Source organism: Oncorhynchus masou, chromosome 14, assembly GCF_036934945.1.
Source record: "Oncorhynchus masou masou isolate Uvic2021 chromosome 14, UVic_Omas_1.1, whole genome shotgun sequence".
NCBI lineage: Eukaryota > Metazoa > Chordata > Actinopteri > Salmoniformes > Salmonidae > Oncorhynchus > Oncorhynchus masou.
This window is the reverse complement of record NC_088225.1, coordinates 39,508,800-39,526,916: the sequence shown is the minus strand read 5'-3', so window position 1 is coordinate 39,526,916 and position 18,117 is coordinate 39,508,800. Positions and strand designations below refer to the sequence as shown.

The window sequence follows — 18,117 nt, the reverse complement described above, 5'->3', positions numbered from 1 at the left end:
CCTCACCTCATCACACCACACCTCACCTCATTACACCACACCTCACCTCATTACACCACACTTCACCACATCACACCTCACCTCTCCTCATCACACCTCCTCATCACACCTCACCTCATCACACCTCACCTCATCACTCCTCATCACAACTCACCTCATTACACCTCACCTCACCTCATCACACCTCCTCATCACACCTCACCTCTCCTCATCACACCTCACCTCATTTCACCTCACCTCACCACTCCTCATCACACCTCTCCTTATCACACCTCACCTCATTACACCTCACCTCACCTCATCACACCTCACCTCATCACTCCTCATTACACCTCACCTCATCACACCTCCTCATCACACCTCACCTCTCCTCATCACACCTCACCTCATTTCACCTCACCTCACCACTCCTCATCACACCTCTCCTTATCACACCTCACCTCATCACACCTCACCTCATCACTCCTCATCACAACTCACCTCATTACACCTCACCTCACCTCATCACACCTCCTCATCACACCTCACCTCTCCTCATCACACCTCACCTCATTTCACCTCACCTCACCACTCCTCATTACACCTCTCCTTATCACACCTCACCTCATTACACCTCACCTCATCACACCTCACCTCATCACTCCTCATTACACCTCACCTCTCCTCATCACACCTCCTCATCACACCTCACCTCTCCTCATCACACCTCACCTCATCACACCTCTCCTTATCACACCTCACCTCATTACACCTCACCTCACCTCATTACACCTCACCTCACCTCATCACTCCTCATCACACCTCCTCATCACACCTCACCTCTCCTCATTACACCTCACCTCATCACACCTCACCTCATTACACCTCATCACACCTCACCTCTCCTCATCACACCTCCTCATCACACCTCAGCTCACCACACCTCACCATCACACCTCCTCATCACACCTCACACCTCCTCATCACACCTCACCTCATTTCACCTCACCTCATCACTCCTCTTCACACCTCACCTCATCACACCTCACCTCACCACACCTCACCACATCGCACCTCCTCATCACACCTCCTCATCACACCTCACCTCTCCTCATCACACCTCACCTCATTTCACCTCACCTCATCACTCCTCATCACACCTCTCCTTATCACACCTCACCTCATTACACCTCACCTCACCACACCTCACCTCATCACACCTCACCACACCTCACCTCACCTCACCTCATTACACCTCACCTCACCTCATCACACCTCCTCATCACACCTCCTCATCACACCTCACCTCACCACATCACACCTCACCTCTCCTCATCACACCTCACCTCACCACACCTCACCTCATCACACCTCACCACACCTCACCTCACCTCACCTCATTACACCTCACCTCACCTCATCACACCTCCTCATCACACCTCCTCATCACACCTCACCTCACCACATCACACCTCACCTCTCCTCATCACACCTCACCTCATCACACCTCACCTCATTACACCTCCTCATCACACCTCACCTCTCCTCATCACACCTCACCACTCCTCATCACACCTCTCCTTATCACACCTCACCTCATTACACCTCACCTCATCACACCTCACCTCATCACTCCTCATTACACCTCACCTCTCCTCATCACACCTCACCTCATCACACCTCCTCATCACACCTCACCTCTCCTCATCACACCTCACCTCATCACACCTCACCTCATTACACCTCATCACACCTCACCTCTCCTCATCACACCTCCTCATCACACCTCACCTCTCCTCATCACACCTCCTCATCACACCTCCTCATCACACCTCCTCATCACACCTCACACCTCCTCATCACACCTCACCTCTCCTCATCACACCTCCTCATCACACCTCCTCATCACACCTCACACCTCCTCATCACACCTCACCTCTCCTCATCACACCTCTCCTCATCACACCTCCTCATCACACCTCACCTCATCACACCTCCTCATCACACCTCCTCATCACACCTCATCACACCTCACCTCTCCTCATCACACCTCACCTCATCACACCTCTCCTCATCACACCTCCTCATCACACCACACCTCACCACACCTCACCTCTCTTCACCGTAGGGATGGACGTTCAGTGATTAAACTGCATATGAAAGTTGTTATTTTTGTTGGGTTTGTCTCAAGGTGTTTCTCATCATCCACTACCAGCCGCTGGTCAACTCTCTGGCTGAAGTCATCTTCAACGGAGACCTGTCTGTCTTCACACAGCACAGAAACACAGTGAGTACACACAGACACACACACACACACACAGACACACACACACATACACACACAGACACAGACACACACACAGTGACCTTCGGAAAGTATTCAGACCCCTTAGCTTTGTCCAGGTTTTGTTTTGTTACAGCCTTTTTCTAAAATGTATAAAATTATTTCCCCCCCTCACACAATCTACACACAATACCCCGTAATGACATCACAGTACCCCGTAATGACATCACAGTACCCCATAATGACATCACAGTACCCCATAATGACATCACAGTACCCCATAATGACATCACAGTACCCCATAATGACATCACAATACCCCATAATGACAAAGCTAAAACAGAAATATCACAGTTACATAAGTATTCAGACCCTTTACTCAGTACTTTGTTGAAGCACCTTTGGCAGCAATTACAGCCTCTAGACTTCTTGAGTTTGACGCTACAAGCTTGGCACACCTGTATTTGGGGAGTTTCTCCCATTCTTCTCTGCAGATGCTCTCAAGCTCTGTCAGGTTGGATGGGGAGCGTTGCTGCACAGCTATTTTCAGGTCTCTCCAGAGATGTTCGATCGGGTTCAAATCCGGGCTCTGGCTGGGCCACTCAAGGACATTCAGAGACTCCCGAAGTCTGGGGCGAAGGTTCACTTTCTGAGGTGCTGAGTGCTCTGAAGCAGGTTTCATCAAGAATCTCTCTGTACTTTGCTCCATTCATCTTTCCCTCGATCCTGACTAGTCTCCCAGTCTCTGATGCTGAAAAACATCCCCACAGCATGATGCTGCCACCACCATGCTTCACCGTAGGGATGGTGCCAGGTTTCCTCCAGACGTAACTCTTGGCATTCATGACAAAGAGTTCAATCTTGGTTTCATCAGACCAGAGAATCTTGTTTCTCATGGTCTGAGAGTCCTTTAGGTGCCTTTTGGCAAACTCCAAGCGGGTTGTCATGTGCCTTTTACTGAGGAGTGGCTTCCGTCTGGCCACTCGACCATAAAGGCCTGATTGGTGGAGTGCTATTGAATACATTATCATTCAGCCCTGTCTGTTATTCTCCCACATGAATACATTATACATGATGTCCTCTCTGCAGCTAATCAGGGCGTATGGTTTTACCTGATATAAGCTGCAGTTGATTACACCTTAACAGCTGGTGATTCCAGTAACAGGAAGTGGTTGTAACTGTGACAGAGAGGAGTAGAGGCCCTTATACATCCTGGCTGTGGGGGGGGTGTTAAGATACAATCTACAAGGGAGAGGTGGAACAAGGCATTCTGGGTATTATCTAAACTGTGTGTTGTCTGTAAAGGCTCTCAGCTTAACAGTCAGTCAAGACTTTTGCAATTAATGTGTGTGTGTGTGTGTGTGTCTGTGTGTGTGTCCATTTTTTTTCTTCTAAACGTGAGTGGTTTACCAGAACCTATAAATACACACACACACAGTGCACCTTCAACGCAAAAAGAATGTGGAGAATTGACGTCTCATTGGCTCCAGAGCGTTCAGACCCCTTTTCCCACGTCTTACTACGTTACAGCCTTCTTCTAAAATGGCTTAAATTACCCCCCCCCCTCATCAATCTACACACAATACCCCATTATAACAAAGCAACCCCCCCTCATCAATCTACACACAATACCCCATTATAACAAAGCAACCCCCCCCCCATCAATCTACACACAATACCCCATTATAACAAAGCAACCCCCTCATCAATCACAATACCCCATTATAACAAAGCAACCCCCCTCATCAATCTACACACAATACCCCATTATAACAAAGCAACCCCCCTCATCAATCTACACACAATACCCCATTATAACAAAGCAACCCCCCTCATCAATCTACACACAATACCCCATTATAACAAAGCAACCCCCTCATCAATCACAATACCCCATTATAACAAAGCACCCCCCCCCTCATCAATCTATACACAATACCCCATTATAACAAAGCAACCCCCCCCTCATCAATCACAATACCCCATTATAACAAAGCAGCCCCCCTCATCAATCACAATACCCCATTATAGCAAAGCAACCCCCCTCATCAATCACAATACCCCATTATAACAAAGCACCCCCCTCATCAATCACAATACCCCATTATAACAAAGCAACCCCCTCCCTCATCAATCTACACACAATACCCCATTATAACAAAGCAACCCCCCTCATCAATCACAATACCCCATTATAACAAAGCAACCCCCCTCATCAATCACAATACCCAATTATAACAAAGCAACCCCCCTCATCAATCTACACACAATACCCCATTATAACAAAGCAACCCCCCTCATCAATCACAATACCCCATTATAACAAAGCAACCCCCTCATCAATCACAATACCCCATTATAACAAAGCAACCCCCTCCCTCATCAATCTACACACAATACCCCATTATAACAAAGCAATCCCCCCTCATCAATCACAATACCCCATTATAACAAAGCAACCCCCTCATCAATCACAATACCCCATTATAACAAAGCAAACCCCCCTCATCAATCACAATACCCCATTATAACAAAGCAATCCCCCTCATCAACCACAATACCCCATTATAACAAAGCAACCCCCTCATCAATCACAATACCCCATTATAACAAAGCAACCCCCCTCATCAATCTACACACAATACCCCATTATAACAAAGCAACCCCCCTCATCAATCTACACACAATACCCCATTATAACAAAGCAACCCCGCCCCTCATCAATCTACACACACTACCCCATTATAACAAAGCAACCCCCCCCTCATCAATCTACACACAATACCCCATTATAACAAAGCAACCCCCCTCATCAATCACAATACCCCATTATAACAAAGCAACCCCCCCCTCATCAATCACAATACCCCATTATAACAAAGCAACCCCCCTCATCAATCACAATACCCCATTATAACAAAGCAACCCCCCTCATCAATCACAATACCCCATTATAACAAAGCAACCCCCCCCCTCATCAATCACAATACCCCATTATAACAAAGCAAAAAAAAACAAGTTTCTTGAAATTTTAGCATATGTATTAAAATTTAAAAACTGATATCACATTTGGGCTGTTTTCATACCACATGTTCCTTAATTCATAAATTCATACATACATTAATTCATACCTACATTAATTCATACATACATTAATTCATACCTACATTAATTCATACATACATTAATTCATACCTACATTAATTCATACCTACATTAATTCATACCTACATTAATTCATACCTAAATTAATTCATAAGGAGATTTGTATTACAGACACACACACCCCGCCCCCCCCCTCCTCCAAACACCCAAGGACCTGTTTACTATAAATAAACCCAGTTTTAACGGGCCTTCTCAGCAGGTGAGATCACTTCCTGTTTAGCAGTGGTGTATTGTGGTTAGTGGATGACGGCTTTAGACGAAATGACAGGCCCGAAGATTAGAAGACGAACCAACCACACACGCCCACACACACACACACACACACACACACACCGTGGTCACGTAGTCCAACTCTGGCCTAGTTATTCTTGTCTTCCATTGACGTTTACTGTGGTGGATCCTGTTAAAAGGGACACATCTGGGTTTTGGAGAATGCCAGGAGAACGCCACCTGCTTCAATGCATAGAGCCAACTGTAAAGTTTGGTGGAGGAGGAATAATGGTCTGGGGCTGTTGTTCATGGTTCGGGCTCCTTCAGTTCTGGGGTTTGGAGAATGCCAGGAGAACGCCACCTGCTTCAATGCATAGAGCCAACTGTAAAGTTTGGTGGAGGAGGAATAATGGTCTGGGGGCTGTTGTTCATGGTTCGGGCTCCTTCAGTTCTGGGGTTTGGAGAATGCCAGGAGAACGCCACCTGCTTCAATGCATAGAGCCAACTGTAAAGTTTGGTGGAGGAGGAATAATGGTCTGGGGGCTGTTGTTCATGGTTCGGGCTCCTTCAGTTCTGGGGTTTGGAGAATGCCAGGAGAACGCCACCTGCTTCAATGCATAGAGCCAACTGTAAAGTTTGGTGGAGGAGGAATAATGGTCTGGGGCTGTTGTTCATGGTTCGGGCTCCTTCAGTTCTGGGTTTTGGAGAATGCCAGGAGAACGCCACCTGCTTCAATGCATAGAGCCAACTGTAAAGTTTGGTGGAGGAGGAATAATGGTCTGGGGCTGTTGTTCATGGTTCGGGCCCCTTAGTTCCAGTGAAGGGTCAATCTTTACGCTACAGCGTACAGTGACATTCTAGACGATTCTGTGCTTCCAACTTTGTGGCAACAGTTTGGATAAGCCCCTTTGCTGTTTCAGATTGACAATGACCCCCCCGTGCACAAAGCGAGGTCCATACAGAAATGGTTTGTTGAGGTCGTGTGGAAGAACTTGACTGGTCTGCACAGTGCCCTGATCTCAACCCCATTGAAGTTCTTTGGGATGAGTTGGAACTGTCCTCTGGTCGGCCACCTGTTGTTGATCAGTAGCTAACAAACTGATCCAGAACCTGTCCTCTGGTTGGCCACTTGTTGTTGATCAGTCACTAAGTCTACCATTCCAATACACTTTACGAACATGTTTTGCTGTGAAAAATGACACGAATATCTAAGTAAAATACAGACAACACAAAATGAAAGCTCCTTCGACTTGTCTTTCATCTATGAGCATTGTGTGTTTTAACATGTTCTCTCTTCTCGCTCCGTCTCTCTCTGTCTCTCTCTCTCTGTCTCTCTCTCTCTCTCTCTCTCTCTCTTTCTCTGTCTCTCTCTCTCTGTCTCTCTCTCTCTCTTTCTCTGTCTCTCTCTCTGTCTCTCTCTCTTTCTCTGTCTCTCTCTCTCTCTCTCTCTCTCTCTCTCTCTCTCTCTCTCTCTCTCTGTCTCTCTCTGTCTCTCTCTGTCTCTCTCTGTCTCTCTCTGTCTCTCTCTGTCTCTCTCTGTCTCTCTCTGTCTCTCTTTGTCTCTCTTTGTCTCTCTTTGTCTCTCTTTGTCTCTCTTTGTCTCTCTCTGTCTCTCTTTGTCTCTCTCTGTCTCTCTCTCTGTCTCCATCTCCCTCCATCCCTCCCTTCCTTCCTCTGTCTCTCCAGGTCAGCGCAGGCGTCCGTCGCTTCACCAAGCCTCCTGAGTCTCTGGAGCGGTCTCTCGAGCTGTCCTGCAATCGGGGGCGCAAGCGAGCTCAGAAACGCCCCAACTATAAGAACCTGGGAGAGGAGGAGGAGGAGGAGGAAGAGGAGAGGCCGGGGGGAGGAGAGGAGGGCTTGGAGGACAGCGAGAGAGCGAGGGAGAAGGCTAAAGGTACAGAAGGGAGCAGTAAGGGAAGCAGCAGGACAAGTGGGGAGATGGAAGGTGAGTGTGAGGACAGGACAGGAGAACTACATATCCCATCACCACCCTGTGATTACCTCACCCGGGAGCCAGTGCGGCAGTGGTCCTCCTCTCCAAACTGTCACCCTCCTGGAATTAAATTTCTAAAAATGCGTCAGTGAGATTAAATTCGAATCAAATGAATATAAAACGTAGATCAGTGTCTCTCTGTCTTCTCCCTAAAGACCTGAATCAATACGTTCATTTAAAAAATAAAAAATGTTTTCATCTGAACACTCAAAATAATCCAGTTTGGAGATTAGGCCCGTCTTCACTCTGTGAATGCCTGTCACTGTCACGACCACGGTCTCCACGGTTACAAGTGTCACTCACCCGAGTCCTCACGGTTACAACTGTCACGACCCCGGTCTCCCGTGGTTACGCCATTTCATCCTGTGCTCCTCACCTCTCATCTCTCCTGGTGTTTTCATACGACAACATTATTATGGTTGATGTCCCCCGCTGTGTGTTCTGGTGTAATAACAGGCTGTGTTCTAGTGTAATAACAGGCTGTGTTCTAGTGTAATAACAGGCTGTGTGTTCTGGTGTAATAACAGGCTGTGTGTTCTAGTGTAATAACAGGCTGTGTGTTCTAGTGTAATAACAGGCTATTTGTTCTAGTGTAATAACAGGCTGTGTGTTCTAGTGTAATAACAGACTGTGTTCTAGTGTAATAACAGGCTATTTGTTCTAGTGTAATAACAGGCTGTGTGTTCTAGTGTAATAACAGGCTGTGTGTTCTGGTGTAATAACAGGCTGTGTTCTAGTGTAATAACAGGCTGTGTTCTAGTGTAATAACAGGCTGTGTTCTAGTGTAATAACAGGCTGTGTGTTCTAGTGTAATAACAGGCTGTGTTCTAGTGTAATAACAGGCTGTGTGTTCTAGTGTAATAACAGGCTGTGTGTTCTAGTGTAATAACAGGCTGTGTTCTAGTGTAATAACAGGCTGTGTGTTCTAGTGTAATAACAGGCTGTGTGTTCTAGTGTAATAACAGGCTGTGTGTTCTAGTGTAATAACAGGCTGTGTGTTCTAGTGTAATAACAGGCTGTGTGTTCTAGTGTAATAACAGGCTGTGTGTTCTAGTGTAATAACAGGCTGTGTGTTCTAGTGTAATAACAGGCTGTGTGTTCTAGTGTAATAACAGGCTGTGTGTTCTAGTGTAATAACAGGCTGTGTGTTCTAGTGTAATAACAGGCTGTGTGTTCTAGTGTAATAACAGGCTGTGTGTTCTATTGTAATAACAGGCTGTGTGTTCTAGTGTAATAACAGGCTGTGTGTTCTAGTGTAATAACAGGCTGTGTGTTCTGGTGTAATAACAGGCTGTGTTCTGGTGTAATAACAGGCTGTGTGTTCTAGTGTAATAACAGGCTGTGTGTTCTAGTGTAATAACAGGCTGTGTGTTCTGGTGTAATAACAGGCTGTGTTCTGGTGTAATAACAGGCTTTGTGTTCTAGTGTAATAACAGGCTGTGTGTTCTAGTGTAATAACAGGCTGTGTGTTCTAGTGTAATAACAGGCTGTGTGTTCTAGTGTAATAACAGGCTGTGTGTTCTAGTGTAATAACAGGCTGTGTGTTCTAGTGTAATAACAGGCTGTGTGTTCTAGTGTAATAACAGGCTGTGTGTTCTAGTGTAATAACAGGCTGTGTGTTCTAGTGTAATAGCAGGCTGTGTGTTCTAGTGTAATAGCAGGCTGTGTTCTAGTGGAATAACAGGCTGTGTGTTCTAGTGTAATAACAGGCTGTGTGTTCTGGTGTAATAACAAGCTGTGTGTTCTAGTGTAATAACAGGCTGTGTGTTCTGGTGTAATAACAGGCTGTGTGTTCTAGTGTAATAACAGGCTGTGTGTTCTAGGGTAATAACAGGCTGTGTGTTCTAGTGTAATAACAGGCTGTGTGTTCTAGTGTAATAACAGGCTGTGTGTTCTAGTGTAATAACAGGCTGTGTGTTCTAGTGTAATAACAGGCTGTGTGTTCTAGTGTAATAACAGGCTGTGTTCTAGTGTAATAACAGGCTGTGTTCTGGTGTAATAACAGGCTGTGTTCTGGTGTAATAACAGGCTGTGTGTTCTAGTGTAATAACAGGCAGTGTTCTGGTGTAATAACAGGCTGTGTGTTCTAGTGTAATAACAGGCTGTGTGTTCTAGTGTAATAACAGGCTGTGTGTTCTAGTGTAATAACTGTGTGTTCTGGTGTAATAACAGGCTGTGTGTTCTAGTGTAATAACAGGCTGTGTGTTCTAGTGTAATAACTGTGTGTTCTAGTGTAATAACAGGCTGTGTGTTCTAGTGTAATAACAGGCTGTGTGTTCTAGTGTAATAACAGGCTGTGTGTTCTAGTGTAATAACAGGCTGTGTGTTCTAGTGTAATAACAGGCTGTGTGTTCTAGTGTAATAACAGGCTGTGTTCTGGTGTAATAACAGGCTGTGTGTTCTAGTGTAATAACAGGCTGTGTGTTCTGGTGTAATAACAGGCTGTGTGTTCTGGTGTAATAACAGGCTGTGTGTTCTGGTGTAATAACAGGCTGTGTGTTCTAGTGTAATAACAGGCTGTGTGTTCTAGTGTAATAACAGGCTGTGTGTTCTAGTGTAATAACAGGCTGTGTGTTCTAGTGTAATAACAGGCTGTGTGTTCTAGTGTAATAACAGGCTGTGTGTTCTAGTGTAATAACAGGCTGTGTGTTCTAGTGTAATAACAGGCTGTGTGTTCTAGTGTAATAACAGGCTGTGTGTTCTAGTGTAATAACAGGCTGTGTGTTCTAGTGTAATAACAGGCTGTGTGTTCTAGTGTAATAACAGGCTGTGTTCTAGTGTAATAACTGTGTGTTCTAGTGTAATAACAGGCTGTGTGTTCTAGTGTAATAACAGGCTGTGTTCTAGTGTAATAACAGGCTGTGTTCTAGTGTAATAACAGGCTGTGTGTTCTAGTGTAATAACAGGCTGTGTGTTCTGGTGTAATAACAGGCTGTGTTCTAGTGTAATAACAGGCTGTGTGTTCTGGTGTAATAACAGGCTGTGTGTTCTAGTGTAATAACAGGCTGTGTGTTCTAGTGTAATAACAGGCTGTGTGTTCTAGTGTAATAACAGGCTGTGTTCTGGTGTAATAACAGGCTGTGTGTTCTAGTGTAATAACAGGCTGTGTGTTCTGGTGTAATAACAGGCTGTGTGTTCTGGTGTAATAACAGGCTGTGTGTTCTGGTGTAATAACAGGCTGTGTGTTCTGGTGTAATAACAGGCTGTGTGTTCTGGTGTAATAACAGGCTGTGTGTTCTAGTGTAATAACAGGCTGTGTGTTCTAGTGTAATAACAGGCTGTGTGTTCTAGTGTAATAACAGGCTGTGTGTTCTAGTGTAATAACAGGCTGTGTGTTCTAGTGTAATAACAGGCTGTGTGTTCTAGTGTAATAACAGGCTGTGTGTTCTAGTGTAATAACAGGCTGTGTGTTCTAGTGTAATAACAGGCTGTGTGTTCTAGTGTAATAGCAGGCTGTGTGTTCTAGTGTAGTAGCAGGCTGTGTGTTCTAGTGTAATAACAGGCTGTGTGTTCTAGTGTAATAACAGGCTGTGTTCTGGTGTAATAACAGGCTGTGTTCTAGTGTAATAACAGGCTGTGTGTTCTAGTGTAATAACAGGCTGTGTGTTCTGGTGTAATAACAGGCTGTGTGTTCTAGTGTAATAACAGGCTGTGTGTTCTAGTGTAATAACAGGCTGTGTGTTCTAGTGTAATAACAGGCTGTGTTCTGGTGTAATAACAGGCTGTGTGTTCTAGTGTAATAACAGGCTGTGTGTTCTGGTGTAATAACAGGCTGTGTGTTCTGGTGTAATAACAGGCTGTGTGTTCTGGTGTAATAACAGGCTGTGTTCTGGTGTAATAACAGGCTGTGTGTTCTAGTGTAATAACAGGCTGTGTGTTCTAGTGTAATAACAGGCTGTGTGTTCTAGTGTAATAACAGGCTGTGTGTTCTAGTGTAATAACAGGCTGTGTGTTCTAGTGTAATAACAGGCTGTGTGTTCTAGTGTAATAACAGGCTGTGTGTTCTAGTGTAATAACAGGCTGTGTGTTCTAGTGTAATAACAGGCTGTGTGTTCTAGTGTAATAACAGGCTGTGTGTTCTAGTGTAATAACAGGCTATTTGTTCTAGTGTAATAACAGGCTGTGTGTTCTAGTGTAATAACAGGCTGTGTGTTCTAGTGTAATAACAGGCTGTGTGTTCTAGTGTAATAACAGGCTGTGTTCTAGTGTAATAACAGGCTGTGTTCTAGTGTAATAACTGTGTGTTCTAGTGTAATAACAGGCTGTGTGTTCTAGTGTAATAACAGGCTGTGTTCTAGTGTAATAACAGGCTGTGTGTTCTAGTGTAATAACAGGCTGTGTGTTCTGGTGTAATAACAGGCTGTGTTCTAGTGTAATAACAGGCTGTGTGTTCTAGTGTAATAACAGGCTGTGTGTTCTAGTGTAATAGCAGGCTGTGTGTTCTAGTGTAGTAGCAGGCTGTGTTCTAGTGTAATAACAGGCTGTGTTCTAGTGTAATAACAGGCTGTGTGTTCTAGTGTAATAACAGGCTGTGTGTTCTAGTGTAATAGCAGGCTGTGTGTTCTAGTGTAGTAGCAGGCTGTGTTCTAGTGTAATAACAGGCTGTGTTCTAGTGTAATAACAGGCTGTGTTCTAGTGTAATAACAGGCTGTGTGTTCTAGTGTAATAACAGGCTGTGTGTTCTGGTGTAATAACAGGCTGTGTGTTCTGGTGTAATAACAGGCTGTGTGTTCTAGTGTAATAACAGGCTGTGTGTTCTAGTGTAATAACAGGCTGTGTGTTCTAGTGTAATAACAGGCTGTGTGTTCTAGTGTAATAACAGGCTGTGTGTTCTAGTGTAATAACAGGCTGTGTGTTCTAGTGTAATAACAGGCTGTGTGTTCTAGTGTAATAACAGGCTGTGTGTTCTAGTGTAATAACAGGCTGTGTGTTCTAGTGTAATAACAGGCTGTGTGTTCTAGTGTAATAACAGGCTGTGTGTTCTAGTGTAATAACAGGCTGTGTGTTCTAGTGTAATAACAGGCTGTGTGTTCTGGTGTAATAACAGGCTGTGTGTTCTAGTGTAATAACAGGCTGTGTGTTTTAGTGTAATAACAGGCTGTGTTCTAGTGTAATAACAGGCTGTGTGTTCTGGTGTAATAACAGGCTGTGTGTTCTAGTGTAATAACAGGCTGTGTGTTTTAGTGTAATAACAGGCTGTGTTCTAGTGTAATAACAGGCTGTGTGTTCTAGTGTAATAACAGGCTGTGTGTTTTAGTGTAATAACAGGCTGTGTTCTAGTGTAATAACAGGCTGTGTGTTCTAGTGTAATAACAGGCTGTGTGTTCTGGTGTAATAACAGGCTGTGTGTTCTAGTGTAATAACAGGCTGTGTGTTCTAGTGTAATAACAGGCTGTGTGTTCTAGTGTAATAGCAGGCTGTGTGTTCTAGTGTAATAACAGGCTGTGTGTTCTAGTGTAATAACAGGCTGTGTGTTCTAGTGTAATAACAGGCTGTGTGTTTTAGTGTAATAACAGGCTGTGTTCTAGTGTAATAACAGGCTGTGTGTTCTAGTGTAATAACAGGCTGTGTGTTCTAGTGTAATAACAGGCTGTGTGTTCTAGTGTAATAACAGGCTGTGTGTTCTAGTGTAATAACAGGCTGTGTGTTCTAGTGTAATAACAGGCTGTGTGTTCTAGTGTAATAACAGGCTGTGTGTTCTAGTGTAATAACAGGCTGTGTGTTCTAGTGTAATAACAGGCTGTGTGTTCTAGTGTAATAACAGGCTGTGTGTTCTAGTGTAATAACAGGCTGTGTGTTCTAGTGTAATAACAGGCTGTGTGTTCTAGTGTAATAACAGGCTGTGTGTTCTAGTGTAATAACAGGCTGTGTGTTCTAGTGTAATAACAGGCTGTGTGTTCTAGTGTAATAACAGGCTGTGTGTTCTGGTGTAATAACAGGCTGTGTGTTCTGGTGTAATAACAGGCTGTGTGTTCTAGTGTAATAACAGGCTGTGTGTTCTAGTGTAATAACAGGCTGTGTGTTCTAGTGTAATAACAGGTTGTGTGTTCTAGTGTATTAACAGGCTGTGTTCTAGTGTAATAACAGGCTGTGTGTTTTAGTGTAATAACAGGCTGTGTTCTAGTGTAATAACAGGCTGTGTGTTCTAGTGTAATAACAGGCTGTGTGTTCTAGTGTAATAACAGGCTGTGTGTTCTAGTGTAATAACAGGCTGTGTGTTCTAGTGTAATAACAGGCTGTGTGTTCTGGTGTAATAACAGGCTGTGTGTTCTAGTGTAATAACAGGCTGTGTGTTCTGGTGTAATAACAGGCTGTGTGTTCTGGTGTAATAACAGGCTGTGTGTTCTAGTGTAATAACAGGCTGTGTGTTCTAGTGTAATAACAGGCTGTGTGTTCTAGTGTAATAACAGGCTGTGTGTTATAGTGTAATAACAGGCTGTGTGTTCTAGTGTAATAACAGGCTGTGTGTTCTAGTGTAATAACAGGCTGTGTGTTCTAGTGTAATAACAGGCTGTGTGTTCTAGTGTAATAACAGGCTGTGTGTTATAGTGTAATAACAGGCTGTGTGTTCTAGTGTAATAACAGGCTGTGTTCTAGTGTAATAACAGGCTGTGTTCTAGTGTAATAACAGGCTGTGTGTTATAGTGTAATAACAGGCTGTGTGTTCTAGTGTAATAACAGGCTGTGTGTTCTAGTGTAATAACAGGCTGTGTGTTCTGGTGTAATAACAGGCTGTGTGTTCTAGTGTAATAACAGGCTGTGTGTTCTGGTGTAATAACAGGCTGTGTGTTCTAGTGTAATAACAGGCTGTGTGTTATAGTGTAATAACAGGCTGTGTGTTCTAGTGTAATAACAGGCTGTGTGTTCTGGTGTAATAACAGGCTGTGTGTTCTAGTGTAATAACAGGCTGTGTTCTAGTGTAATAACAGGCTGTGTGTTATAGTGTAATAACAGGCTGTGTGTTCTAGTGTAATAACAGGCTGTGTGTTCTAGTGTAATAACTGTGTGTTCTAGTGTAATAACAGGCTGTGTGTTCTAGTGTAATAACAGGCTGTGTGTTCTGGTGTAATAACAGGCTGTGTGTTCTAGTGTAATAACAGGCTGTGTTCTAGTGTAATAACAGGCTGTGTGTTCTAGTGTAATAACAGGCTGTGTGTTCTAGTGTAATAACAGGCTGTGTGTTCTAGTGTAATAACAGGCTGTGTTCTAGTGTAATAACAGGCTGTGTGTTCTAGTGTAATAACAGGCTGTGTGTTCTAGTGTAATAACAGGCTGTGTTCTAGTGTAATAACAGGCTGTGTTCTAGTGTAATAACAGGCTGTGTGTTCTAGTGTAATAACAGGCTGTGTGTTCTAGTGTAATAACAGGCTGTGTTCTGGTGTAATAACAGGCTGTGTGTTCTAGTGTAATAACAGGCTGTGTGTTCTAGTGTAATAACAGGCTGTGTGTTCTAGTGTAATAACAGGCTGTGTGTTCTAGTGTAATAACAGGCTGTGTGTTCTAGTGTAATAACAGGCTGTGTGTTCTAGTGTAATAACAGGCTGTGTGTTCTAGTGTAATAACAGGCTGTGTGTTCTAGTGTAATAACAGGCTGTGTGTTCTAGTGTAATAACAGGCTGTGTGTTCTAGTGTAATAACAGGCTGTGTGTTCTGGTGTAATAACAGGCTGTGTGTTCTAGTGTAATAACAGGCTGTGTGTTCTAGTGTAATAACAGGCTGTGTGTTCTAGTGTAATAACAGGCTGTGTTCTAGTGTAATAACAGGCTGTGTGTTCTAGTGTAAAAACAGGCTGTGTGTTCTAGTGTAATAACAGGCTGTGTGTTCTAGTGTAATAACAGGCTGTGTTCTGGTGTAATAACAGGCTGTGTGTTCTAGTGTAATAACAGGCTGTGTGTTCTGGTGTAATAACAGGCTGTGTGTTCTAGTGTAATAACAGGCTGTGTGTTCTGGTGTAATAACAGGCTGTGTGTTCTAGTGTAATAACAGGCTGTGTGTTCTGGTGTAATAACAGGCTGTGTGTTCTGGTGTAATAACAGGCTGTGTGTTCTAGTGTAATAACAGGCTGTGTGTTCTAGTGTAATAACAGGCTGTGTGTTCTGGTGTAATAACAGGCTGTGTGTTCTGGTGTAATAACAGGCTGTGTGTTCTGGTGTAATAACAGGCTGTGTGTTCTGGTGTAATAGCAGGCTGTGTGTTCTAGTGTAATAGCAGGCTGTGTGTTCTAGTGTAATAACAGGCTGTGTGTTCTAGTGTAATAACAGGCTGTGTGTTCTAGTGTAATAACAGGCTGTGTGTTCTAGTGTAATAACAGGCTGTGTGTTCTAGTGTAATAACAGGCTGTGTGTTCTAGTGTAATAACAGGCTGTGTGTTCTAGTGTAATAACAGGCTGTGTGTTCTAGTGTAATAACAGGCTGTGTGTTCTAGTGTAATAACAGACTGTGTGTTCTGGTGTAATAGCAGGCTGTGTTCTGGTGTAATAACAGGCTGTGTGTTCTAGTGTAATAACAGGCTGTGTGTTCTGGTGTAATAACAGGCTGTGTTCTAGTGTAATAACAGGCTGTGTGTTCTAGTGTAATAACAGGCTGTGTGTTCTAGTGTAATAACAGGCTGTGTTCTAGTGTAATAACAGGCTGTGTGTTCTAGTGTAATAACAGGCTGTGTGTTCTAGTGTAATAACAGGCTGTGTTCTAGTGTAATAACAGGCTGTGTTCTGGTGTAATAACAGGCTGTGTGTTCTAGTGTAATAACAGGCTGTGTGTTCTAGTGTAATAACAGGCTGTGTGTTCTAGTGTAATAACAGGCTGTGTGTTCTAGTGTAATAACAGGCTGTGTGTTCTAGTGTAATAACAGGCTGTGTGTTCTAGTGTAATAACAGGCTGTGTGTTCTGGTGTAATAACAGGCTGTGTGTTCTAGTGTAATAACAGGCTGTGTGTTCTAGTGTAATAACAGGCTGTGTTCTAGTGTAATAACAGGCTGTGTGTTCTAGTGTAATAACAGGCTGTGTGTTCTAGTGTAATAACAGGCTGTGTTCTAGTGTAATAACAGGCTGTGTGTTCTAGTGTAATAACAGGCTGTGTGTTCTAGTGTAATAACAGGCTGTGTGTTCTAGTGTAATAACAGGCTGTGTGTTCTAGTGTAATAACAGGCTGTGTGTTCTAGTGTAATAACAGGCTGTGTGTTCTGGTGTAATAACAGGCTGTGTGTTCTAGTGTAATAACAGGCTGTGTGTTCTAGTGTAATAACTGTGTGTTCTGGTGTAATAACAGGCTGTGTGTTCTAGTGTAATAACTGTGTGTTCTGGTGTAATAACAGGCTGTGTGTTCTAGTGTAATAACAGGCTGTGTGTTCTAGTGTAATAACAGGCTGTGTGTTCTAGTGTAATAACAGGCTGTGTTCTAGTGTAATAACAGGCTGTGTGTTCTAGTGTAATAACAGGCTGTGTTCTAGTGTTATGACAGGCTGTGTGTTCTAGTGTAATAACAGGATGTGTGTTCTAGTGTAATAACAGGCTGTGTGTTCTAGTGTAATAACAGGCTGTGTGTTCTAGTGTAATAACAGGATGTGTGTTCTAGTGTAATAACAGGCTGTGTGTTCTAGTGTAATAACAGGCTGTGTGTTCTAGTGTAATAACAGGCTGTGTGTTCTAGTGTAATAACAGGCTGTGTGTTCTAGTGTAACAACAGGCTGTGTTCTAGTGTAATAACAGGCTGTGTGTTCTGGTGTAATAACAGGCTGTGTGTTCTAGTGTAATAACAGGCTGTGTGTTCTAGTGTAATAACAGGCTGTGTGTTCTAGTGTAATAACAGGCTGTGTGTTCTAGTGTAATAACAGGCTGTGTTCTAGTGTAATAGCAGGCTGTGTGTTCTAGTGTAATAACAGGCTGTGTGTTCTAGTGTAATAACAGGCTGTGTGTTCTAGTGTAATAACAGGCTGTGTGTTCTAGTGTAATAACAGGATGTGTGTTCTAGTGTAATAACAGGCTGTGTGTTCTAGTGTAATAACAGGCTGTGTGTTCTAGTGTAATAACAGGCTGTGTGTTCTAGTGTAATAACAGGCTGTGTGTTCTAGTGTAACAACAGGCTGTGTTCTAGTGTAATAACAGGCTGTGTGTTCTGGTGTAATAACAGGCTGTGTGTTCTAGTGTAATAACAGGCTGTGTGTTCTAGTGTAATAACAGGTTGTGTGTTCTAGTGTAATAACAGGCTGTGTGTTCTAGTGTAATAACAGGCTGTGTTCTAGTGTTATGACAGGCTGTGTGTTCTAGTGTAATGACAGGCTGTGTGTTCTAGTGTAATGACAGGCTGTGTTCTAGTGTAATAACAGGCTGTGTGTTCTAGTGTAATAACAGGTTGTGTGTTCTAGTGTAATAACAGGCTGTGTGTTCTAGTGTAATAACAGGCTGTGTGTTCTAGTGTAACAACAGGCTGTGTTCTAGTGTAATAACAGGCTGTGTGTTCTGGTGTAATAACAGGCTGTGTGTTCTA

General features: G+C 43.5%; 1 protein-coding gene across 2 annotated transcripts in view; it reads left to right on the top strand.

Moving 5' to 3' along the window:
• LOC135554825 (protein CLEC16A-like) overlaps positions 1 to 18,117 on the top strand; it is a 126,449-nt gene that overhangs the window by 20,434 nt on the left and 87,898 nt on the right. The window contains exons 9-10 of one of the 2 annotated variants that reach the window (XM_064987275.1): positions 2,171 to 2,266; positions 7,325 to 7,532. In XM_064987275.1, coding sequence (XP_064843347.1) covers positions 2,171 to 2,266; positions 7,325 to 7,532 — 304 coding nt within the window. Of the gene's footprint in view, positions 1 to 2,170; positions 2,267 to 7,324; positions 7,584 to 18,117 lie in introns of both variants that reach the window. The other variant, XM_064987274.1, reaches the window with a different exon arrangement.